At 43.3% G+C, this 21,478-nt stretch overlaps 3 protein-coding genes across 3 annotated transcripts in view; 1 reads left to right on the top strand and 2 right to left on the bottom strand.

Moving 5' to 3' along the window:
• LOC310865844 (complement C1q-like protein 2) overlaps positions 1-21,478 on the bottom strand; it is a gene marked incomplete at its 5' end in the record, with an annotated part of 275,737 nt that overhangs the window by 48,755 nt on the left and 205,504 nt on the right. The gene's annotated exons all lie outside the window — the stretch shown is intronic.
• LOC310865399 (palmitoyltransferase ZDHHC16A-like) lies at positions 1,604-14,647 on the bottom strand. Its single transcript, XM_083774498.1, has 11 exons — positions 14,532-14,647; positions 11,675-11,928; positions 11,030-11,224; positions 10,248-10,336; positions 9,540-9,568; positions 8,647-8,780; positions 7,038-7,121; positions 5,587-5,672; positions 4,794-4,917; positions 3,799-3,869; positions 1,604-2,467 (listed from the first exon to the last, which is right to left on the bottom strand). Exons 2-11 carry the CDS (start codon positions 11,918-11,920, stop codon positions 2,359-2,361), a joined length of 1,167 nt encoding a protein of 388 aa, XP_083630624.1. The 5' UTR covers positions 11,921-11,928; positions 14,532-14,647; the 3' UTR covers positions 1,604-2,358.
• On the top strand, positions 14,964-19,808 carry LOC310865972 (histidine protein methyltransferase 1 homolog). Its single transcript, XM_083775208.1, has 3 exons — positions 14,964-15,140; positions 17,180-17,584; positions 18,854-19,808. Exons 1-3 carry the CDS (start codon positions 15,024-15,026, stop codon positions 19,463-19,465), a joined length of 1,134 nt encoding a protein of 377 aa, XP_083631334.1. The 5' UTR covers positions 14,964-15,023; the 3' UTR covers positions 19,466-19,808.

Consider the following 21,478-nt stretch of genomic DNA (forward strand, 5'->3'; position numbering starts at 1 on the left):
TTTATTTCGATAAAATAGTGTGTCTAAATAAGCTTGTGTCTAATTTAAATCTCAAAGAAAGATGTATAAACAATGATATTTTGTGAAAACCTGTCCTCCTGGAGCACTAGTTCCAGCAGTGGCAAACTGCAAGAGTTTTAACTCTGACTTCAGTTCCATGAGCTGTAGTTCACCCAATCTAAGTAACCAATACATCATTATTTAAATCCACAATGACAGTCCTTCTATAGTTCTAATAAAACATATTTTTGCCTTTGAATAATTGAAAGGCAACAGACTAGACTAGAGTGACATACATTTCTCACATGGCATAAGTGTTGTATAAAATATAAAGATCGGGAAAAAATAAATCGGTATTGGCATGCCTCAAAATCAAATGATCGGAATCGGATCGGGAACAAAAGAAGGTGATCGGGTCATCCCTAGTTAGAACACCAAAAGGCGTTCCCGCCCAGAATGGGTGAACCTCTTTTGGTGTTAGCATTATGTTATGACATAGAAACAGAGCTGTCAGGATGTAGAATACATCAGGTCAAAATGGGTTAATTGTATCGTTACAACAACCCTACTCAATATACTAACGATGGTGCAGTGTTTGTGAGATCAAATGACACAATTTACAACAATTTAAATAAATGTATAAAGTGTTTTTAATTTAACAACAACAACAAAAATACAGGTATGTAGTCACTGTGCTCAAGCTTAGAGAGCTTGGTAGTGGTTCTCAACCTTTTCTGGGTCAGGCGGGGCCGTCCCACTCTTCTGAAAGAATATATATTCAAAGATTTGTGCCGCATTTTCACTATTTTTCAAAAATAGCAGACCTACAAGCTCGTAGCGTGCGCTATGAGCTTGTAGATCTGCTATTTTGCAATAGCTAAAGTATAACATAATACTTTGTTAAAACACCAAAAGGGGTTCCCGCCGAAAATGGGTTAAATAACCCACCCACCACTTAACTCCGCAGCTGTGGCCCAAGGGTTGAGAATCACTGGTTTAATGTTAATACTGTGTAACAATAATTTTGGTAGTTGCTCTTCTAGCTCAGTTGTCATGACTACAGTGTCTGTCTAATGGTCTGTTTTGAACTGCAATACCCAGAATTCAGTTCCAAAACCAGGAAGTACGGTTCCATAATGAACGTTGTAGGGCCCCAGCACGGAGAATATTTTTGGGGACACTTCACAACATGCTCAGAAACGCTATGCGTAACTTTAAAAATAAATTAATAAACACATTTCCGGTACATTTACGCTGCCTGCGTCATTTTGGCACGTTGACGTTCATGTTGAATGTTGAACTTTAACCTGGAAGAGTTACACAGTATGACTTTAAACAGTGAATAGGAGAACAGTTGAGAGACTGTGAGGCAGAAGAACCAACAATCTGCATGCTGTAATCCACAAGGTCCTGTCTGGGTCTGAGCACACTTTAGATTCCATGCGCGGACAGAAGAAGCTGTCTTTTGCGACATTTCCGCTTTTCTTTAAGACAGCTGGTGGATGGAAAAGAAGCTCCACCTTCCAGGAAAAGCTTGCCCCAGCGGCATTCTGCCGCGTGGGTGGAGGCGAGCTTCATTTCCATCCACCAGCTGTCTAAAAAACCCCGGAAATTACGCAAAAGACAGCTTCCTTTGGCCGCGCATGGAAGTTCAAGTGTGCCCAGGCTGACTCTCAGCGAATCCGTTGGATGAAGACGTGATGTCCAACATTTCTTTTTTTTTAAAGAAAAGAAAAAAATTGTGTTCAGTGACCACTGATTATTTGCCGGTCAGTTTAGTGAAATGGTCCAGTCAGTATATGGTTCATAAAAAAATATGATTGTGTAGCCTGCCACGATGCCGAGTCATGATGTAAGCCCTTTTTTTTTTTAATGTCACTAGAGGATAATTAATCCCCTTGAGTCGCAGCAACTCGTATGCAAGGTGGTCCCCTTCTGTCTCAACCACTTTCAACCTGGCCAAAATAGCCGATCTACAAGTACGCAACTTCAGGTAGATCGGCTATTTTCACAGCACGATAACGTCGTATGACGACAAAGTATAAAAAATATGGCTCGAGTGGTTATTAAGGGTTGGGTGGGTTCTAGTAGGGACTGGGAGCAGAGCCAACCAAGATATATGGCTGGAAGTATCTATCCCATAAACTACAGCCCCAGGTGGCCTCGTCACAGAGCGTTGGCCATTGGAAGCCCACGTCACCAAGTGGAGCGGTCCTTACTCCTTCACCACCCGACAAACACCTTTTGTAGCTGACCAGATGGTGTTCTCATCACACGCAGGCTGGACAGGGAGCGTACAGTGCCCTCGTGTGGCTGCTGTGTGTCAGAGCAGTCTGTAGGGGAAAAAAGGGACCGGGGTCACACAGGCATCATGTCCTTTGGCTTTTTGACAGGAAAGATGTCCCAGGTCAGGCCGTCATTGTACGGAGCGTGCCCAGAGGGTAGCAGGACGCGTGTGAACCAGTGGCTAGAAAGAGAAGCAGAGAGAAGAGACGGCGGTCTGAGTGAAAAACCCCATACAGAGTTGCACAGGTCAGGTTCAACGTTAAAGTCTGGAAATCTGGAACTTTAATGTTCCAACTCGATCGTCCAAATGTCTGCAGCTGAGCTAATACATGAAGACTGTTTAACCCCTTTTAAGCATTATGTTATACTTTAGCTATTGAAAAATAGCAATCTACAAGCTCATAGCGTGGCACAGAGTGCCGCGCTATGAAAATGTTGGCGCAATTTTCATAGCGCAATTTTCATGGCGAAAATGTTGGCGCAAATCTTTGAATATACATTATTTCAGAGCGAAGGTTTTTAACTCGAGTCCCTGGAACAACATATTTTCAGATGGGGGTCTGCGGCCAAATACAGATAATTCTGGTGCTCCTTGACATGAGAACCACTTATATAGAAACATGGGTTTTTCAGAAAACTGTCATGATTTAGATTAGACGACATTTTGGAGAATCGTCTTCGGGGTCTAAATGGGTTAAAGCTAGATGGCTGCTTGATAACTGCAAGCTGTAAACCTAGATGGGGAGCCGGGTCTCCCCCACGAGAGGCCACATTTCTACCACTCATCCAAGAGGCAACACCCCACTTGTCCAGGGGATTGCACTTATGACAGTCTCCTCTTACCTAAATAAAACGTCTGGGTTTCCGAGGCCACCTCTTACCCAACACCAGGGTCTAAATGTCTCAGTGGAAGAGTAGGGAGAGGCCACCTCTTACCCAACACCAGGGTCTAAATGTCTCAGTGGAAGAGTAGGGAGAGGCCACCTCCAACCACTGCAGAATGTACTAGTTATATTCTATTAACATACTGGTACTAGTCTACCATACGGACTGGTTATTTTATTCATTCAAATAAGTTTCGGATTCCAGCTTTATACCTGAGGACGATTCTACAAAATGTATTCTAAATCCTGACAGTTTTCTGAAAAACCCTATGTTTCTATGTCGGTTTTTCTCAAATATTTTCATGTCAAGTACCCCCAAAAATATATGTAATTGGCCGCCGACCCCCATCTTAAAATATGTTGTTCCAGGGACCCCCCCCCCCCCCAGAAGCAAAGATTTGAGTTAAAAACGTTCTGAAAGAATATATTCAAACATTTGGGCCACTTTTTTTTCTTTTTTAATAGCAGACCTACAAGCTCGTAGCGCGGCACTCCGTGCCGCACTATGAGCTTGTAGATCTGCCATTTTTCAATAGTTAACATAATGTGTAACATAATGCTTAAAAAACCAAAAGGGGTTCCCACCCAGAATGGGTAAAGGTGAGAAGTAACAAAAGGAGAGGATCACCTTCTCTTTTCCACTCCAAAGAAGACCTTCCAGTTATTCAGTCTGCCGTAGTTGAACGGGTTCCTATACACCTGGAGGAGGAGACATGCATTCAGTCACTGCAGCACTGTTGATTTCCTCCACTAAAACCAAGACCAAAAAATTTCGTCGACTGCCTTTTTTTCACAGAGGAAAACTAAATGAAAACTAAGCTACGATGACTAAGACTAAATATACTGACCATTTCGTCAACAAATTAGACTAAACAAAACAAGACTAAAATGTTAGGAAGGGACTAGTGGACAAGAGATCCAGTATAAATCATTTTACAATTGGTTGCATGCTGAAAATAGCCAATTAGCTTGTAGATCGGCTATTTTCAGCAAGTATAAAAACAGTCATTACGATGGAATCAAAGCCCGCCAAAATACATTTTAGTCAAGTAAATCAACTGTAGATTTAGTCGACTAAAACTATACTAACGCTAAAACATTCCAGGTGACTAAAATGTGACTAAAACTAAGTGAAAACTATTCAAGAGACTACGATTAAAACTAAAATACAAATTTGCTGCCAAAAACAACACTGCAGAAAACCTGGTTCATTTTGGGGAGCGTTTGTTTCGTTAGCATGCTCACCCTGCCCAGCTTGGGGAGCGTTTGTTTCGTTGGCATGCTCACCCTGCCCAGTTTGGGGATTGTTTGTTTCGTTGGCATGCTCACCCTGCCCAGCTTGGGGAGCGTTTGTTTCGTTGGCATGCTCACCCTGCCCAGCTTGGGGAGCGTTTGTTTCGTTAGCATGCTCACCCTGCCCAGCTTGGGGAGCGTTTGTTTCGTTAGCATGCTCACCCTGCCCAGCTTGGGGAGCGTTTGTTTCGTTGGCATGCTCACCCTGCCCAGCTTTGGGAGCGTTTGTTTCGTTGGCATGCTCACCCTGCCCAGCTTGGGGAGCGTTTGTTTCGTTAGCATGCTCACCCTGCCCAGCTTGGGGAGCGTTTGTTTCGTTAGCATGCTCACCCTGCCCAGCTTGGCGAAGCGTTTGGTTTCTTTGTGGTTGATATGTCTCTCGATGCTGGTCTCTCCCCTGGATATGAGAACCGCGTGCCAGAAAGTGAGACCCCCAAGGGCCACGCCCACCGTGCTGAAAAGACCAATCACATTCGACCTTTCATCAGCAGGCAATTAACCCAAGCATTCCTATTTTCATTATAGCCCAACAAGCGCGACGCATTGTGAGCTTGTAGATCTGCTATTTTCAGCAAGTGTAAAATCAGTCATTAAGTCGACGGCATCAAGGCCGGCCAAAAAAAAAAACATTTCGGTCGACTAAATCGACTGTAGATTTAGTCGACTAAAATCACATGACATTTAGTCGACTAAAACTAGTCTAACACTAAAACATTCCAGGTGACTCAAATGTGACTAAAACTAAGTGAAAACTATTCAAGAGACTATATGACTAAAACTAAAATCTAAATTTGCTGCCAAAAACAACAGTGGTGGAGTTCAGGTTCAGGTTCATTTGTCATGTGTATAGATACAGAGTATAAATACAATGAAATTTATTTTGCTCAGAGCACTCTCAGTCTTACATACACAGGACATAAACAAACATCTATAGTGCAAGAAAAAGACAAAAAAACAGAAAAGAAGTGCGAGTGAAGTGACAAAACAGTGCAATACAGTTCAAGGTCAGCTGTTCAGCAGCCTGACTGCCTGGGGGTAGAAACTGTTACTGAGACGGGTGGTGCGAGATTTGATGCTCTGGTAGCGTTTTTTGGAAGGGAGTGCAGTGAGAGCCGTCATTTACCTGGTAAGAACCCACATGTAGATGATGCTCTTGTTCATCATCTTCTCCTTGAATGTGTACGTCGGTGGAGGCGTCTGATAACTGGTCTTAATGAAACAAACAATTACATATTATTTAGTTAAAATGAGTGTTAAATAGCTCTATATTTTTGATTGATATAAAGTGTTAGACAGGGGTCTCCTGACTCCTGCACCCATTTTGGACTGATGGCGATAAAAAAAAAAGGCTTCTAAATCCTAATAGTTTTCTGAAAAACCCATGTTTCTATGTCAGTGGTGCAGTGCTCAACCTTTTTCATGTTGAGGACCCCCAGAATTATCTCTATTGGGACACGGACCCCCATCTCAAAATATGTAGTTCCAGGAAGCCAATATTTTAGTTAAAAATGTTCGCTCTGAAATATATATTCAAAGATTTGCGCCACATTTTCACGACTTTTCAAAAATAGCAGACCTACAAGCTTAAAAGACCAAAAGGGGTTCCCGCCCAAAATGGGTTAATTAAACAGAAAATATGTGTTCATGTCGGGATGCCAGTTTTATCCTACCAAGTGAGAGAACTCATACAGCATTAGTTTATGCAACTAACAAACAAAAAATCAAGACAAAATCAAACGAATGACTCGCACGATATTTGCTCCCATTTATTCTGTCGGGGAGCAATTTTGGCGCTCGCCGACAAAATTCCCGATCTGATCAAGAGCGGGCTTTGATCGCAGAGAAAAAAAGTCTCCTGTAGTGTGAAATGCATAACGATCTGATGACTCGCTGACAACTTTAATACTCCTACAGTGTGTCGGGGTCATTAGCTGTAGGCACTAGGCAGGCTAATAAGCCAGACCGAATCAGCCGTTGGCAAAAAAAAATTGCCTGTGTGATTTGAGTCTGGCTTATTAGCCAGACTACATTAGCTGATCATTGACGTTTGTGGGGTTCTCTCTCATGACTCTATAGAACTGCTGGAGACCCTAACCCTGTTACTGAACCAAAATTTTTAATTAAAATTTTTTTTAATGAGAAATCATAATTATTCTGTTGCCGTCGGGCAGAAATCTATTATCTGCATATTTCAACGTTTTATGTTTTCATAAAAAGGAATGCACTACTTTGTCATACAAGAGCTGATCTACAAGCTCACAATGCATCGCATGAGAGTCTGCGACGCGTTGTGGGCTTGTACATCTGCTAGTTTCACCAATTTGAGGGAAGTTCTGCACACTCAGATCTGCGCACAATCAAAGTAGACCGAAAGCTTGCAAAATAAATAGATCAGAGTGTGCGGAGCTTCCCTTTTTTTTCCTCATCATCCCTTTGTGACTCCAGCACCTCACTTTAAAAAAATTCAGCATTTGAGCAGTGGGGTTTTTTTTTTTACATTTTTGTAAAATAATAACATTTTTGACACCCGACAGAAACGATTGGTGCCTTTTGTGAGCAGCTGTGGTACCGTACCTGTCCAGCAGGGAGCAGGCCAATGAGGACTCCCATCCCAGTTACCGGCACTCCTGGTTTTTCCACATCCATGTGTTTAAAGCGCTGGAAGAACAAGCCCCAGAGAGACGACACACCCACAGTGTTATAGACACACAGACATGCAGGTTAGCAAAGCAAGCAAGCCAAGGTAGGGCACAAGACACAAGTTAACCCATTCTGACCTGAGATCAGATTCATAGGAGGTTTCCACTGAACACACACTGGTCTGATGAACCCATTCTGACCTGAGATCAGATTCTAAAAATGTCAGTCACTCTTCGATTTTTCAAAAAATAGCAGACCTACAAGCTCGTATCGCGCCACTCGGTGGCGCGATATGAGCTTGTAGATCTGCTATTTTTAAATAGCTAAAGCATAACATGATGCTGACACCAAAATGGGTGCCCGTGCCCGGTCAGAATGGGTTAAATAAATAAATACTGTACTGTACTGTACTGCAGGGGTAGGCAACCTTAGGCACGGGTGCCTACAGGCACAGGGATTATGATTCAACACAATGCGATATCGCGATACTGTAAGAAAGGCAATACTGCCGATTTTTTTTTAACTACGAAGCAATTAATTCAAAAATAAGTCGTAATCGACTGAATAAAACATATTCAATAGTGGTAGCCCTACTATTTGTACACGCAGGCACAGGAAATCCATATCGTCACTGTCGGGTAGAAACCTTGCATCTACAAATTTCTTATTTTTATTTTTTTTCGTCATGTATACCAGAGTGTCGCACAACAGCAGTGAAAGTAGCAGAACTTGGATCTGCCATCTTCACTATTTCTGAAGACTTTCATTATCAAGAATAACGTTTTTTGGTCATACAAGGTTTACACCGGACGGCGAGGACGTTGAGCAGGCACAAGAGACAGACAGACAGAACGATGAAGGCCTGTTCAGAGTCCACTTTTAGCTGTAAAAACGGAGAGATGTGTTGTGTGAGCGGTGAGGTGACCACCGCAGAGTGACGTCATGTTGTAGTCTTCACCTTAACCCATTTTGACCTGAGATCAGATTCTAAAAATGTCTTCTACGTCCTGACAGTTTTCTGTAAAAGCTATGTTTCTATGTCAGTCGTTCTTTTCAAAAATAGCAGACCTACAACCTCGTAGCGCGCCACTCGGTGGCGCGCTTTGAGCTTGTAGATCTGCTATTTTTCAATAGCTAAAGCATAACATAATGCTAACACCAAACGGGGTTCCCGCCCAAAATGGGTAGAACTGGACTATGAATAGGCCTTCAGGCAGCATTGTGGTGTGAGGGTGACGGAGTGAGGGTGAAGGCTCATGCATAAGTCTGGATTTTCGGTGGTTAGGTGACCACCGAACTACAACATGACGTCACGAGCCGCGGCTCCAGCCCTTCTCTCTGTTTTTACTCACCACCGCTCAACGTTATTTCAGCTCCGGTGGTCAGCTCACCACCGGAGCGGTGGTCACCTTACCACCGAAAATCCAGACTATGAATAATAAATTCAAAGTAAATTAACAGTGTGATGGTGACGGTGTGAGGGTGACTGTGTGAGGGTGACGGTGTGAGGGTGACAGACATGAGTGTAACGGACGGTTCTGACCTCCAGCGCGTGGTAGGCGTCTAAGAACAGGTTCCTGCCGCTGATGCTGGTCCAGAAGCAGCCCAGGGTCATAAACAGGCAGAAGGAGAAGAAGTAGCGGTGGTTGAAATGGCCCACGCAGTTGTTCAACCACGCTGGTAGGGTGGGGTTGAGATTAAAGAAACACACACCATAACGTCTGAGAATAACATCATAATGTATTTTTGTATTTATTATTATTACATTATTAATTTGGAGGTGGTCTCCCTACTCTTCCTATGAGACATTTAGGGCTCCATTTTCGTCACCGCTAATTAAACCCCTTATCCCTAAACAATTTTTTTTACTATTTGAAAAACATTTTTGAATAGTTCAACTAGCCAATCTACATTGACACGTTGTGAGCTAGCTTGTAGACTGGCCATTTTAACTATTAAAAAATGTTTTGCAAAATAGTAAAAAATAAAATAAAAGGCAAAGAAGTTTAGGGATAAGGGGTTTAGCGGTAAGGGGTTTAGCGGTGACGAAAATGTACCCCGTAGTTCTGTGTGGGATAAGACTACTGGTCAACAAGCAGTACTCTCTCCTAGAGGGAATCTCTTCTCGTCTAGGAGAGAGTTTGTTCCCGGGAGTCCCAGGTTTGAATCCCAGGTAGGAAAGAAACATACAGAGATTTTTAACCCATTTTGACCTGAGATCAGATCTAAAAATGTCTTCTACATCCTGACAGTTTTCTGAAAAAGCTATGATTCTATGTCCATCGTTCTTCGATTTTTCAAATAGCAGACCTACAAGCTCGTAGCTTGTAGATCTGCTATTTTTCAATAGCTAAAACATGACATAATGCTAACACCAAAAGGGCCCTTAAACAACTAGAAATTAGTAACCTGGTCAAGAATACAAACAAAGGATACGACAGTGATGGTCCATTTTCAGGATGCACCTGTAAAATTCAAAAAGGTGTATTTGTTGAGTTAACAGTCTGTGTAGGTCAGTGGTTCCCAAAGTGGGGTCTGGGGACCCCTAGGGGTCCTTGAGGGAGTTCCAGGGGGTCCCCAGCTAAATCATAGTTAGGAACCAATGATGATGATTTCTTTATTAGGAAAAAGACCCCTTGAGCTGTAGAGATGTTGACAGGACAAAACACTAAATATTGCAAACCTTGAAAACCTTACAACCTCATTACGGCATTGAATCCAATAATATACTGTAACACATTATGAAAATACTATGTCCTATACAGTGAGTGCAAAAATTAAAATAATGATAATAGTAATACGGAATAAACATGGTGATATAATGGCATATTTACCGAAAGCAAGAACATAAAAGTGGAGCCTTATGGGTCTGTAACTCAGAGTTACATCAAGTTAGATTTTACAATATGTATTGGGGGGTCCCAGAGATAAAAAATGCCATTACATAGGGAGCCGTAGCCTAACCGGGTGGCCTAGAGCCGTAAATATCTTCTCATATACAGTATGTCGGTCCCTGGCATGCATTTTCAAATGGGGGGGGGGGGGGGGTCCGCAGGCTAATGAGTGTAATTTTGGGGGTCCTTGACATGATAAAGTCTGGGGACCACTGGCGTACTGTAGGTACAGTATTCTGAGCCAACTCGCCTGTTGCAGATGCCACAGTGGTGCGTCCGGGCTGGCTTAGGAAGGATGCACTTCTTGCAGACGGAGACAAATGGAATGTCATTTTTAACCTGCAAGAAAGAATCTAGTGAGCACACTGACACTGACATTGCAAAGTCATATTTTCACCTACAAATGTATTGATTTTTAACACATTTTTATACAAGTTTGAAAGAATACCAAATATTAGCAGATCTACACGCTCACAACATGTCACATTGCTATGCATTGTGAGTTTGTAGATTAGCCATTGTTGAGTGACACCATTGCACGGCAAATTCAGACCTGATTTTGTTGATTATAAATTTAAATTATTTCACTGATTCGTTAATTAATATACAATGGAAAATAACCACTACAATCCATCAAAAAAGTTAATCGATAGAATAATCGCGAACAAGATTATCAATAGTTTGCATCTCTATATTACCCCATTCTGAACAGGAACCCCTTTTGGTGTGTTAAGCATTTATGTTATACTTTAGCTATTGAAAAATAGCAGATCTACAAGCTCATAGTGCGGCACCGAGTGCCGTGCTACGAGCCTGTACAGTAGGTCTGCTTTTTTAGAAAAATCGCAAAAACATATATTCTTTCAGAGTAAACATTTCAACTCAAATCTTTGCTTCTGGGAGGGTCCCTGGAACCACATATTTCCAAATTGGGGTCGGCGGCGAAATACACATAATTCAGTATAAATATAATAGTGCTGGTCCCCTTACTGTAGGAGGGGACAGTATAATATAATAGTGCTGGTTCCTTACTGTAGGAGGGCTTCCCGGGGACGTCATGGTGGCTTTGTAATAGTGGAAGGCGATCATGACGAGGTTCCAGTGACCGTAGCAGACGTGCCACGCTATCCACGCCGGGGAGTAGGTATGGATGACCATCGGCAGCAGAATGGTGTAGGCGATCAGCACGATGGAGCTGGTCAGAACCACGACCAGAAACACAAACACCTGGGAGACCAGGGGAAAGGATCAGAACATCACGCTGCCGTTGGCACAGCATTGCACACACGCCATTTAACCCATTTTGGACTGAGGTCGATTAAAAAAAGAAAAGGCTTCTAAATCCTAACATTTTTCTGAAAACCATGTTTCTATGTCAGTGACAGTGGTGCTCAACCTTTTTCATGTCAAGGACCCCCAGAATTATATGTATTGGGACACGGACCCCCATTTCAAAATATGTCGTTCCAGGGACCCCTCAGAAGCCAATATTTTAGTTAAAAATGTTCGCTCTGAAATATATATTCAAAGATTTGTGCCACATTTTCACGACTTTTCAAACATAGCAGACCTACAAGCTCGTAGCGCGTTACTATGAGCTTGTAGATCTGCTATTTATCAATAGCTAAATTATAACGATGTTAGGGTTCCCCAACACACGCACACCCTCTCTCTTACCGCCCCAAACCAGCGCGTGATGTGATCGACGGTCCAGAACACCGGCTCGAAGACCGAGTCGAAGACGACGTCGGAGTCGGTGAGGGTGTTGAAGTAGAGGGACCGGCCCAGCAGCCTCAGGTAGTCCCCCAGCTCTCTGAGACACAGGGGCAGCCTGCTGCTGCTGCTGCGCCCTCTCCTGGTGCAGGACCGCAGGCGCATGCAGCGCAGCACGGGAAGCACCGAGCCGGGGCACCAGCACCGCATCCCGCCTTCTGAAACATAGTATACACACACAGAACAGAACATAAATATAGTATACTATACACACACAGAACAGAACATAAATATAGTATACACACACAGAACAGAACATAAATATAGTATACACACACACAACATAGTGTCGGGATACAGAACCGGAGGAATCAGGAGGAGAAGGAGCCAGGTCCAAGAGATCACATTTGGAACCGTTTCAGTGTGGCTCAGAGCCTCTGCCTGATGGCCTCAAAAAAGTCTAATATCATGGCCTGGGCCGTGGCTCAGTGGTCCAGGCACCTTGGCTTGTAATCCAGTCTGGCAGTGTGCCGCGGGTTCGACTCCCGATCCCGACGTCTTCTCCCCCATTTCCTGTCAGCCTACTGTCTGTCCCTCCGTAAAAAATATTAAATAAAAGCGAAAGCCACAAAAAAAAAGGTCTAATATCTCCCTCGGTCCCTTTGGTTAAGATGTTGGACTTTCACGCGGGAGGCCCGAGTTCGAATCCCGGGCGTTACATTGGTTCTGTGACCCGGATGGGGTTTCCCCGTGGGAGGAGGTCAAAAGGGAGGTGAGTGTAGCAGAGTGGCTATATGTACTGTAGTCACGTGTAGCCTATATATTAGGTTCAGCCCTTGTTATATACTGTACGCCACCCACTATGTTATGCGTGCAGTCATTATGTAAGCTTATGGAAACTGATGTTGAAAGATGTAATGAAATGGAGATCGAGCCTCCATGAAGGGTAAACTGTGCAACATGTATGCAGTATGCCATGCATGCTAGCAGCAGCAATCCCATTCCATTTCGTCACACATACTGCACAGGCACACCTGAGCTTCCATGCGCAGCCAAAAGCCGCTGTCTGCCGCCGTCTCTTCCTGGTTTTTAGATAGAAATGACAGGCAAAATGCCGCTGGGGCAAGCTTTTCCCGGGAATCTGGCCACCCACACGGAAGATTGCCGCATGGGTGGAGCTTAATTTCCATCCACCAGCTGTCTTAAAAACCCGGAAGAGGACGCCGGCGGACAGCGGCTTCTGGCCGCTCATGGAATCCTAAGTGTGCTCACACCAGGGGGGCAGTCAGCCAGATATTTCGTGAAGCCTCTTTTGAAATCGGGACTTCCTGAAAGTTCATATAATGGCCTGTTGTGGCGCTGGACTGGACCCAAAAAGCCCCATAGCTCCATAGAGGCCCATGTATTTGGGCCCAACTTCACCTAGACTGTATTACCTTAATAAACATGGTCATGAATACTTTCTGCTTCCAGTCACTAGTTTAAAGTCTCATTTCTAATGTCATAATATTCTTTTTGGAAAATTATGGTCCCATTTATAAAATAAATGACCATAAAGTCGCGTATGTTCTGAGGGGCGTGGCTACCGTTACAGTCTATGATCGGGATCCCCCACCCACTTGAGTCAAAATAAAAACCAACGGAGAAGAAGGGGGGAAGTCCCGCCTCGTTGTCTGGGCCAGCCAATGGCCAGCTGGGCCCAAACGGATCAAGAAAGATGGCGACTTACAGTGCATTAGAGTGCAAGGAATTTCAGGCTTCATTTTACGTTCATGTTAGACCCGGGGAACGCTTTGTTCATATTTTTTACAGTCTATGGCTTACACCCATACAGGTAGTAGTGGTCCAATCAACAGAACAGGCCATCTCGCTCTCCTACATTCCAGTCTGCTGAATGTCTGAGGCACAGGGTGGAGTCAGTCTGTCAATCCTAAAGGAAGTTGGTAGTATATTCAGCCCCATGGACATTATATTCACAGATAAGATTGATCCCATGGAGAAATGCATGTGTCATATTAGGCAGCAACAGCACAGTGACAGACTACGGGCGGGCGGTGGTGGCTCAGGGGTAGAGTGGCCGGATGGTAAGCTCAAGGTTGCCAGTTCGAACCCTGTGGGCTCCCCCAGAGTTGGTGTCGGAAGTGTCCTTGAGCAAGACTCAGAACCCTAAATTTCTCCTGATGTGCTGGTTGGTGCCTTGCATGGTTTCCGCCGCCATCGGTGTATGAATGTGAGTGAATGGCTGATTATTTCATCTGCACTTGGTCTCTGAATGAATAGGTCAACATAATACAGTATATATAGCCAATAAAATACTTAATAAATATGTAGTGTTAACAGCGAGCATCTCATCTGGGTGATATGGACCAGGCACGATCAGTGGTTAGCAATGCCCAGGTGGATATGAAAGAATAGAAGCAAGCAGTCAAACAAGGATCATTTATATTGGTAAAATAAGACACTGTTAGCACAGCAGCAGTATATATCCTTCACACAGCATCTGTCAAGGAGGTTTTCAATCATCCTTACTGGCCACTAACTGTAACTATAACTGTACACGTCACAAACCGTGAAGTGTAACTCATGGGAGATGATTACTAAAATGAACTGATCTATTCATCAAAAGACAACACATCGATCGTAGCCTACGTCAGCTCAGCCTGCACTATAGTCTCAATCCTTCCAAATCCCCCATTGTTGAGGGAATTATGTTTCCCCCACTGAAATAAATCTGTACCGCTGGACGCAGAGCCCCTCCATCGTCCAAAAAACCCAACGAAACGTTCCATTATATTTAATATGTCACATGAATAATACTCACTGATCTGAGACCGTAGTGCACAGCGATCAAGTCCAGGAGAGTGGAGACACACCCTGGTCACATCATGGTCAAACACAAGGTGAAAATCTGATTTATCCAGGCATGTTGAGAAGGAAACAAATATTATACACCCGAAAGCAGCGGCAGCCCCGACAGTAAAATCCTCTCAACTCCTTATCGATGCGCATGCTCCGTTCCGGCGAAAGGCTTCATGGGAAACAGAGTCAGGAAATGGAATGTTTCCCCAACAACAACAACAAAACACAATATCACTGCAGCTACACAACAAATAATACTATATATAGATGTTTATGTATTTATTATGACATATATGTACATCCGACATGCCAGAAGGTGATTCCATTGGTTATCATTCATGATAGATAGGATATTGGGAGTTGTAGTTCCTCCACTCGCCCCACACGTGTCTGTTGAACACGGATTTCAGCTGTAGAGTTATTATTTTTTTTTGCATGTCTTTCTTTATCAATCATGTCATTTAGTTTCAACTTTGATGTGCACGCACGTGCAGAAGATGCAGCTGATGTCGACGATGGCGATGTAGTTCAAATTAGTGCAAATGTGGACAATTCAACAACTAAACATGATGTGAGTATATATGAACGTATAATTATTGCCGAGAGTTGTTGCTTGTTGACTTGTTCCCTGCCTGTCGGAAAGCGACACCGTCGTCTGATTAAGTATACTTCATACGTTTATAAACTTAAACCTTTACTGTATTTATGCATATTCTTCTGATGTGCTATAAAGCCTATGATCCAAGCATCGGTGCAGCTATGGCTAATAAGGCTAAGTGTGTCACTGTAGCACCTTCATAGCCCAAAATGTGAATCAAATGTCAAAATCAATCATGTCAGAATCTATACGTACATCTACGAGGGTTCAATTTTCACACCAATCTGAGAGATTATGATCTTCACTAATGCACTTGCCCACTAGCTAGTACAGTCGAGATCACAAACATTTTAACAATGAATGTATTTGTCCACACAAAGACACTGCAAACAAATATTAACGGTACAGTTAAGCCTACATTCACTAAATCATCATGGTTTATGTCTTCGGGTATGAGATGATAAGTAACAGTGTAGTGGCTGCCAAAAGTGCCAATTATTATAGCACTTTAGCCTACTTGTCTTCCAAACCTGTTTGGACATCCCAATTTGTTGAAAGTGAACTCTCTAACAAACAGTCTGTGGTTAGGGTAGGTTGCTAAGGATACAGGACAATTTTGGACACCTTGGACATCTGGGCACCTCAATATAAAATGTACTATTTTGTCCAAATGATTAATATATATTAATTAATATATATATATATATATATATATATATTATTAATATATATATATATATATATATATATATATATATATATATATATATATATATATATATAATGTATATGATGTGAAGTTGAACATCAATTATCAACATTATCAGACTTAGTTTTATCTTTCAACTTCTGAAATGACTCGATATACAGGTTTTATATCAAATTGCAGCAATTGTAGCGATATTGGACCATAATTGTCGAATGTTTAAGCATGCATGTATACTTATTTACTTAAGATCATTTTTCCAAAACAAAAATATTATTTTAACATTTTGGATGAAATTGCCAATTTTACTTGGACGTGCCCAGAAGATGTCTAAGGTGCCCGCTGCCAAATATAAAAACAAATGGTCTGCACCTATCGGCTCATCTCTGAGATGGTATGTAGGAGTGGTTGGTATTAAATTACCGTAACCGTAGTCATAAACGTTTCCTCTAGGCAGGGTCAAAGTGCCGGCTATCTCTAATACAGACATTTCTCTGGACTCTTCATCAACCACCACATCTGATCATGCCGTATTAGCTGTCAAAGATGTAACGATATACAGAGGAAAGGAATAAGGAATATCAACCATTTCTTGAGTAGCCTAGTTTAATGTGAACTTGTTTCTTTTCTGAAAACTTACAAAAATGACAGAAATTGCATTTTTCGGTCAGGATACCAATTGTATCCAATCAGGAGAGAGATGGATATAGGATGAACAAGTGAAATTGGACGCTGTAAAACTGAAGCTGATAAATGGGTACTCTATTCTGCCAGACTGACAGGGAGATAGATCCCTTGTCAGTCTTGTAAGGCACAAAATAATTTCTGATGGTGGAGGCCTTTTGAAATGAAGAAGTTTGAGCTTCACTGCTCTAATCTAACCCATTCTGAGCGGGAACCCCTTTTGGTGATTTAACCATTATTTTAAACTGTATCTATTGAAAAATTGCAGATCTACAAGGGTCTGCTATTTTTGAAAAATCGTGAAAATGTGTCGCAAATATTTGAATATATATTCTTTCAGTGTGAACGTTTTTGAAACCCGCTGAGCCCCATTGCCCCCGCCGCTCAAATCTTTGCTTCTGAGGGGGTCCCTGGAACAACATATTTTCAGATGGGGTTCGGCGGCCAAGTACATATTATTTTGGGGGTCCTTGACGTGAAAATGTTTGAGAACGACTGACATAGAAACATGAGGGTTTTTCAGAAAACTGTCAGCATTTAGAAGACATTTGTAGAAATAATCGTCCTCGGGTCTAAATGGGCTAATCATGTCTGTCCTCCTGTGCCTTTTCCAAATTTCAAGACAACAACAGACGGCAAATCCGCAGAGCCGCCGCCCAAAGAGGCCAGAGAGCACCGTCCGCCGTCGGACCCCGGCTCCCTGCTGGAGGACGCCGTGTCGGAGACGGTGCGCGTGGGCGCTCTGCCTCCCCTCCACTTCCTGAACGAGACGGTGCTGGAGAGGACCGCCCCGGAGAGGGACGACCGGGAGAACATTCTGTCTCGCAGCGCCGCCCAGAGGTCCGACCTCATCTCGGGGGTGTACGAGGGAGGCCTGCGGGTGTGGGAGTGCACCTACGACCTCCTGGAGCTGCTGGAGAGGGACGGAGAGACGTTCGCAGGGAAGGCGGTCTTGGACCTGGGCTGTGGAGCGGCACTGCTGGGGATTCTGGCTCTGAAGAGAGGAGCCGGGCAGGTGCACTTCCAGGTAGGCCTGCCTGCAACTGGCCATTATGTTCCATTATTCTGCACATTACTCTTTGGATTAATCAAATAATTAACCCATTTAGACCTGAGAATGATTCTATGAATGTCTTCTAAATCCTGACAGTTTTCTGAAAAACCCTATGTTTCTATGTCAGTCGTTCTCAAACATTTTCATGTCAAGGACCCCCAAAAATATATGTAATTCGCCGCCGACCCCCCCATCTGAAAATGTGTTGTTCCAGGGACCCCCCCCCCCAGAAGCAAAGAGAGGCCTATGAGTTAAAAACGTTTGCTCTGAAAGAATATATATTCTTGCCGCATTTTCACGATTTTTAGCAGACGATTTTTAGCAGACCTACAAGCTCTGCTATTTTTCAACAGCTAACGTACAACATAATGCTTAAAACACCAAAAGGCAATCTTTTAATTTTATTTATTTTTTATAAACTAATCGACCTGGCAAAATTATATTACGACCGTTAAATCGATGCGTCTGATGGAAAACGTAATCCCTATTTCTTACCTACTACTTTGTTGTGCAACAGTGTCGCACCAAAATAGCCAATCTAAAAGCTCACAACACATTGTGAACTTGTGAACGCATTGCCGAGCCATGAGGCCCATGGGGCAGGAGCCTATCCCCTGTTTCTGTTGTGTTAGGCAGTTTCATGTACAAGTACACCCCCTGGACAACATGAAGCTAGTATGTTTTTTGTTTTTTATATATATATAGTTTTTATTGGGGACAGTTAAGCAGCACATCTGACAGGAAAATCTTTGCACAGCATTATTTTTTTTTAAAAACATCACAGAAACACAAACATAAAGAAACAACGTACAAAGAAACAAAGAAACAAGGACAAACAGGACAAAAATAAAAGTTAAAACACTACACAGTTAGAGTATTGAGGCACTGTCTGTTAATTCTGAAATCCACAGTCCGCTATATTTGGGTCACACCGAGCAGTCTAATCCAGGGAGGTGTGAATATTGAAGTATTCTATAAAGGGTCTCCATGCCTTTAGTGCCTGTTGCGGGGAATTATCCCAATACAACCCTTGATGCTGAGTGCCAAGCAGCAGGAATTCACTGTGTTCCATTATTGAGAGTATTTGGTATGACCCGGCCGGGGATCGAACCCCGACCTCCCAGTCCCAAGTCCCCCCCCCGGTCCTCACACCCCCCAAATCAATCGCATCGCTTAGCGATTCTTTTTTAAATAATGGATTAAATCATCAAGTTCAAATGACTGTTGCACCTCTACTTCCAGGATTACAACAGCACAGTCATCGACCAACTCACTGTGCCCAACGTGCTGCTGAACTGTGAGGAGGAGGAGGAGGAAGAAGAAGAGGAGGAGGAGGAGGAGGATGTGTTGCGTGAAGAAGAGGAAGAAGAAGAAGTAGAGGGCAAGGGGAAAGGGAAGAGGGTGAAAGAAGATGAAAGTCCAAAAGAGACTAAAGCAAGGAAACAGGAGGCAGAGGACGGCGGGCCAGCACTTAAGAAACAAGCCCTCGACCCCTCCCAGCATGCGTCAGTGGCCAGGTGTCGCTTCTTCTCCGGTGACTGGACCACGTTCCTCGCGCTGGTTCTGAAGGAGGAGCCGTCGCCCAAATATGACATTATATTCACCTCGGAGACCATATACAACGCCGCGTACTACCCCTCTCTCCACGACACCCTCCACAGACTGCTGGCCCCGGGTGGACTGGTCTATCTCGCCACCAAGGCCCACTACTTCGGGGTGGGGGGTGGACTCCACCTGTTTGAGGCGTTTGTGGAGCAGAGGGGCGTTTTCGCCTTGGATCGTCTGTGGGATATGAACGAGGGGCTTCAGAGGCACGTGGTTGCCCTGCGTTTCAAAAAGACAAAGGCCTCTTGAGTTTGAGAACTGACTTTTTACTAGTGTACAGCCAATAATTATGTACTGTATGTGCCTTCAATTTAACACGTTTTCACCTTTTGCAGTGAAGGTTTTTTTACTCCCATCGCACAAGGGTGTGCCATCAGCTAATTAGCTTGTACGTCAGCTCTGTTTGACAAGTGACACCGTGTTACTACAGTCTATAAATGCCTCAGCCTGCTTCCATAACATGGCATGCTGTATGTCGTCTCTCACTGTCCAAAACTGTTACTTTTCAGGATTCAAAATAAATGTATGACAAAAGTAGCAGATCTACAAGCTTAAAATGTGTTGCGTCATGCCGCTGTTGCCGCATTTCCAAATTATGGATCTGCTACTTTTGATGCTGATGCTGTAGTATGATCAAGTATTCATCAACTAAAATATACACAAATAAATTAATACGGATCTAAGACGTTTCTGCCCTTCAGCGGCGATATGCTAGTTTGACTGTGCTCCCAGTCTCAGATGATGATAATCCTAAATGCATACAATACTAGTGAAAACACTGCACACTGGATCATAACCTGACTCTGCCAGATGGTGGCAGTATTGAGTTCACACGTTCCCTCCTGCCTGTATCTGGGCTCTCAGGCAGAAACGATGAACTGGAAGCAGCGGGACAATGATCTGATTGTGTTTACATTAGAGTTGTAGTCTTGTTGGGTTGTGTTTACATTAGAGTTGTAGTCTTGTTGGGTTGTTTAAATTAGAGTTGTAGTCTTGTTGAGTTGTGTTTACATTAGAGTTGTAGTCTTGTTGAGTTGTGTTTAAATTAGAGTTGTAGTCTTGTTAGGTTGTGTTTACATTGTGCTGTGGCACAGCTTCAACATGTCATCATTCCTCATAAGTTGTTGTGTTTACATTAGAGTTGTAGTACTGTTAGGTTGTGTTTACATTAGAGTTGTAGTACTGTTAGGTTGTGTTTACATTAGAGTTGTAGTCTTGTTGGGTTGTGTTTACATTAGAGTTGTAGTCTTGTTAGGTTGTGTTTACATTGTGCTGTGGCACTAGCCTGGTTAATAAACCAGACCGAATCAGCCGGCGGATTTCGGTCTGGAGAGGCTCAATGTTACGCCCATTTCCTACACCAGAGAATGTGGGCGCCCAATAGGGACACGGTATGCAATATGGGCGGGCTTTGGTACAGTGACGTTCAATGCTTGAGACCTTTGACTGACAGTAGCTCTGACCAATTGTGTCAAAGAGAAAATGTTTCCCTGGAAATTAAATCCAAGCTGAGCCTCCCCAGACTAATATCCCGCGGATCCGTGCGATATTAGTCTGGTTTATTAACCAGGCTACTGTGGCACAGCTTCAACATGTCATCATTCATCTTAAGTTGTAGTCTTGTTGGGTTGTGTTTACATTGTGCTGTGGCACAGCTTCAACATGTCTTCAGTCTCGCGTTGGTCCCGCCTCTCACATCGCTCCGGTCTGATTTGGTCCAGAGTACATCGTCTCTGCCCGAGAGACACCAGACTCCCTTCTGGCAGAATGCAAATGTTGTCCAGCAGGGGGAGTGGTTTTACCAGGCTAACTGGATCATGCTCCCATGGATATTATTATATCAATTATATATTATTATATTGGCACCAAAGGTGGCATTTCGAGCGCTTGGCTCTTCCTCAGTCTGAGCCATAGACTGTAAAAAATATGGACAAAGCGTTCCCCGGGTCTAACATGAACGTAAAATGAAGCCTGTCAGTCCTTGAATTGTAAGTCGCCATCTTTCTAGATCCGTTTGGGCCCAGCTGGCCCATTGGCTGGCCCAGACAACGAGGTGGGACTTCCCCCCTTCTTCTTAGTTGGTTTTTATTTTGACTCGAGTGGGTGGGGAATCCCGATCATAGACTGTAACGGTAGCCACGCCCCTCAGAACATGCGCAAATCTATGGTAATTTATTTAATAAATGGGACCATAATTTTCCAAAAAGAATATTATGACATTAGAAATTAGACTTTAAACTAGTGACTGGAAGCAAAAAGTAT

The sequence above is a fragment of the Protomyctophum parallelum genome, assembly GCF_964188405.1.
Source record: "Protomyctophum parallelum genome assembly, chromosome: 10".
In the NCBI taxonomy this organism is placed as follows: Eukaryota; Metazoa; Chordata; class Actinopteri; order Myctophiformes; family Myctophidae; genus Protomyctophum; species Protomyctophum parallelum.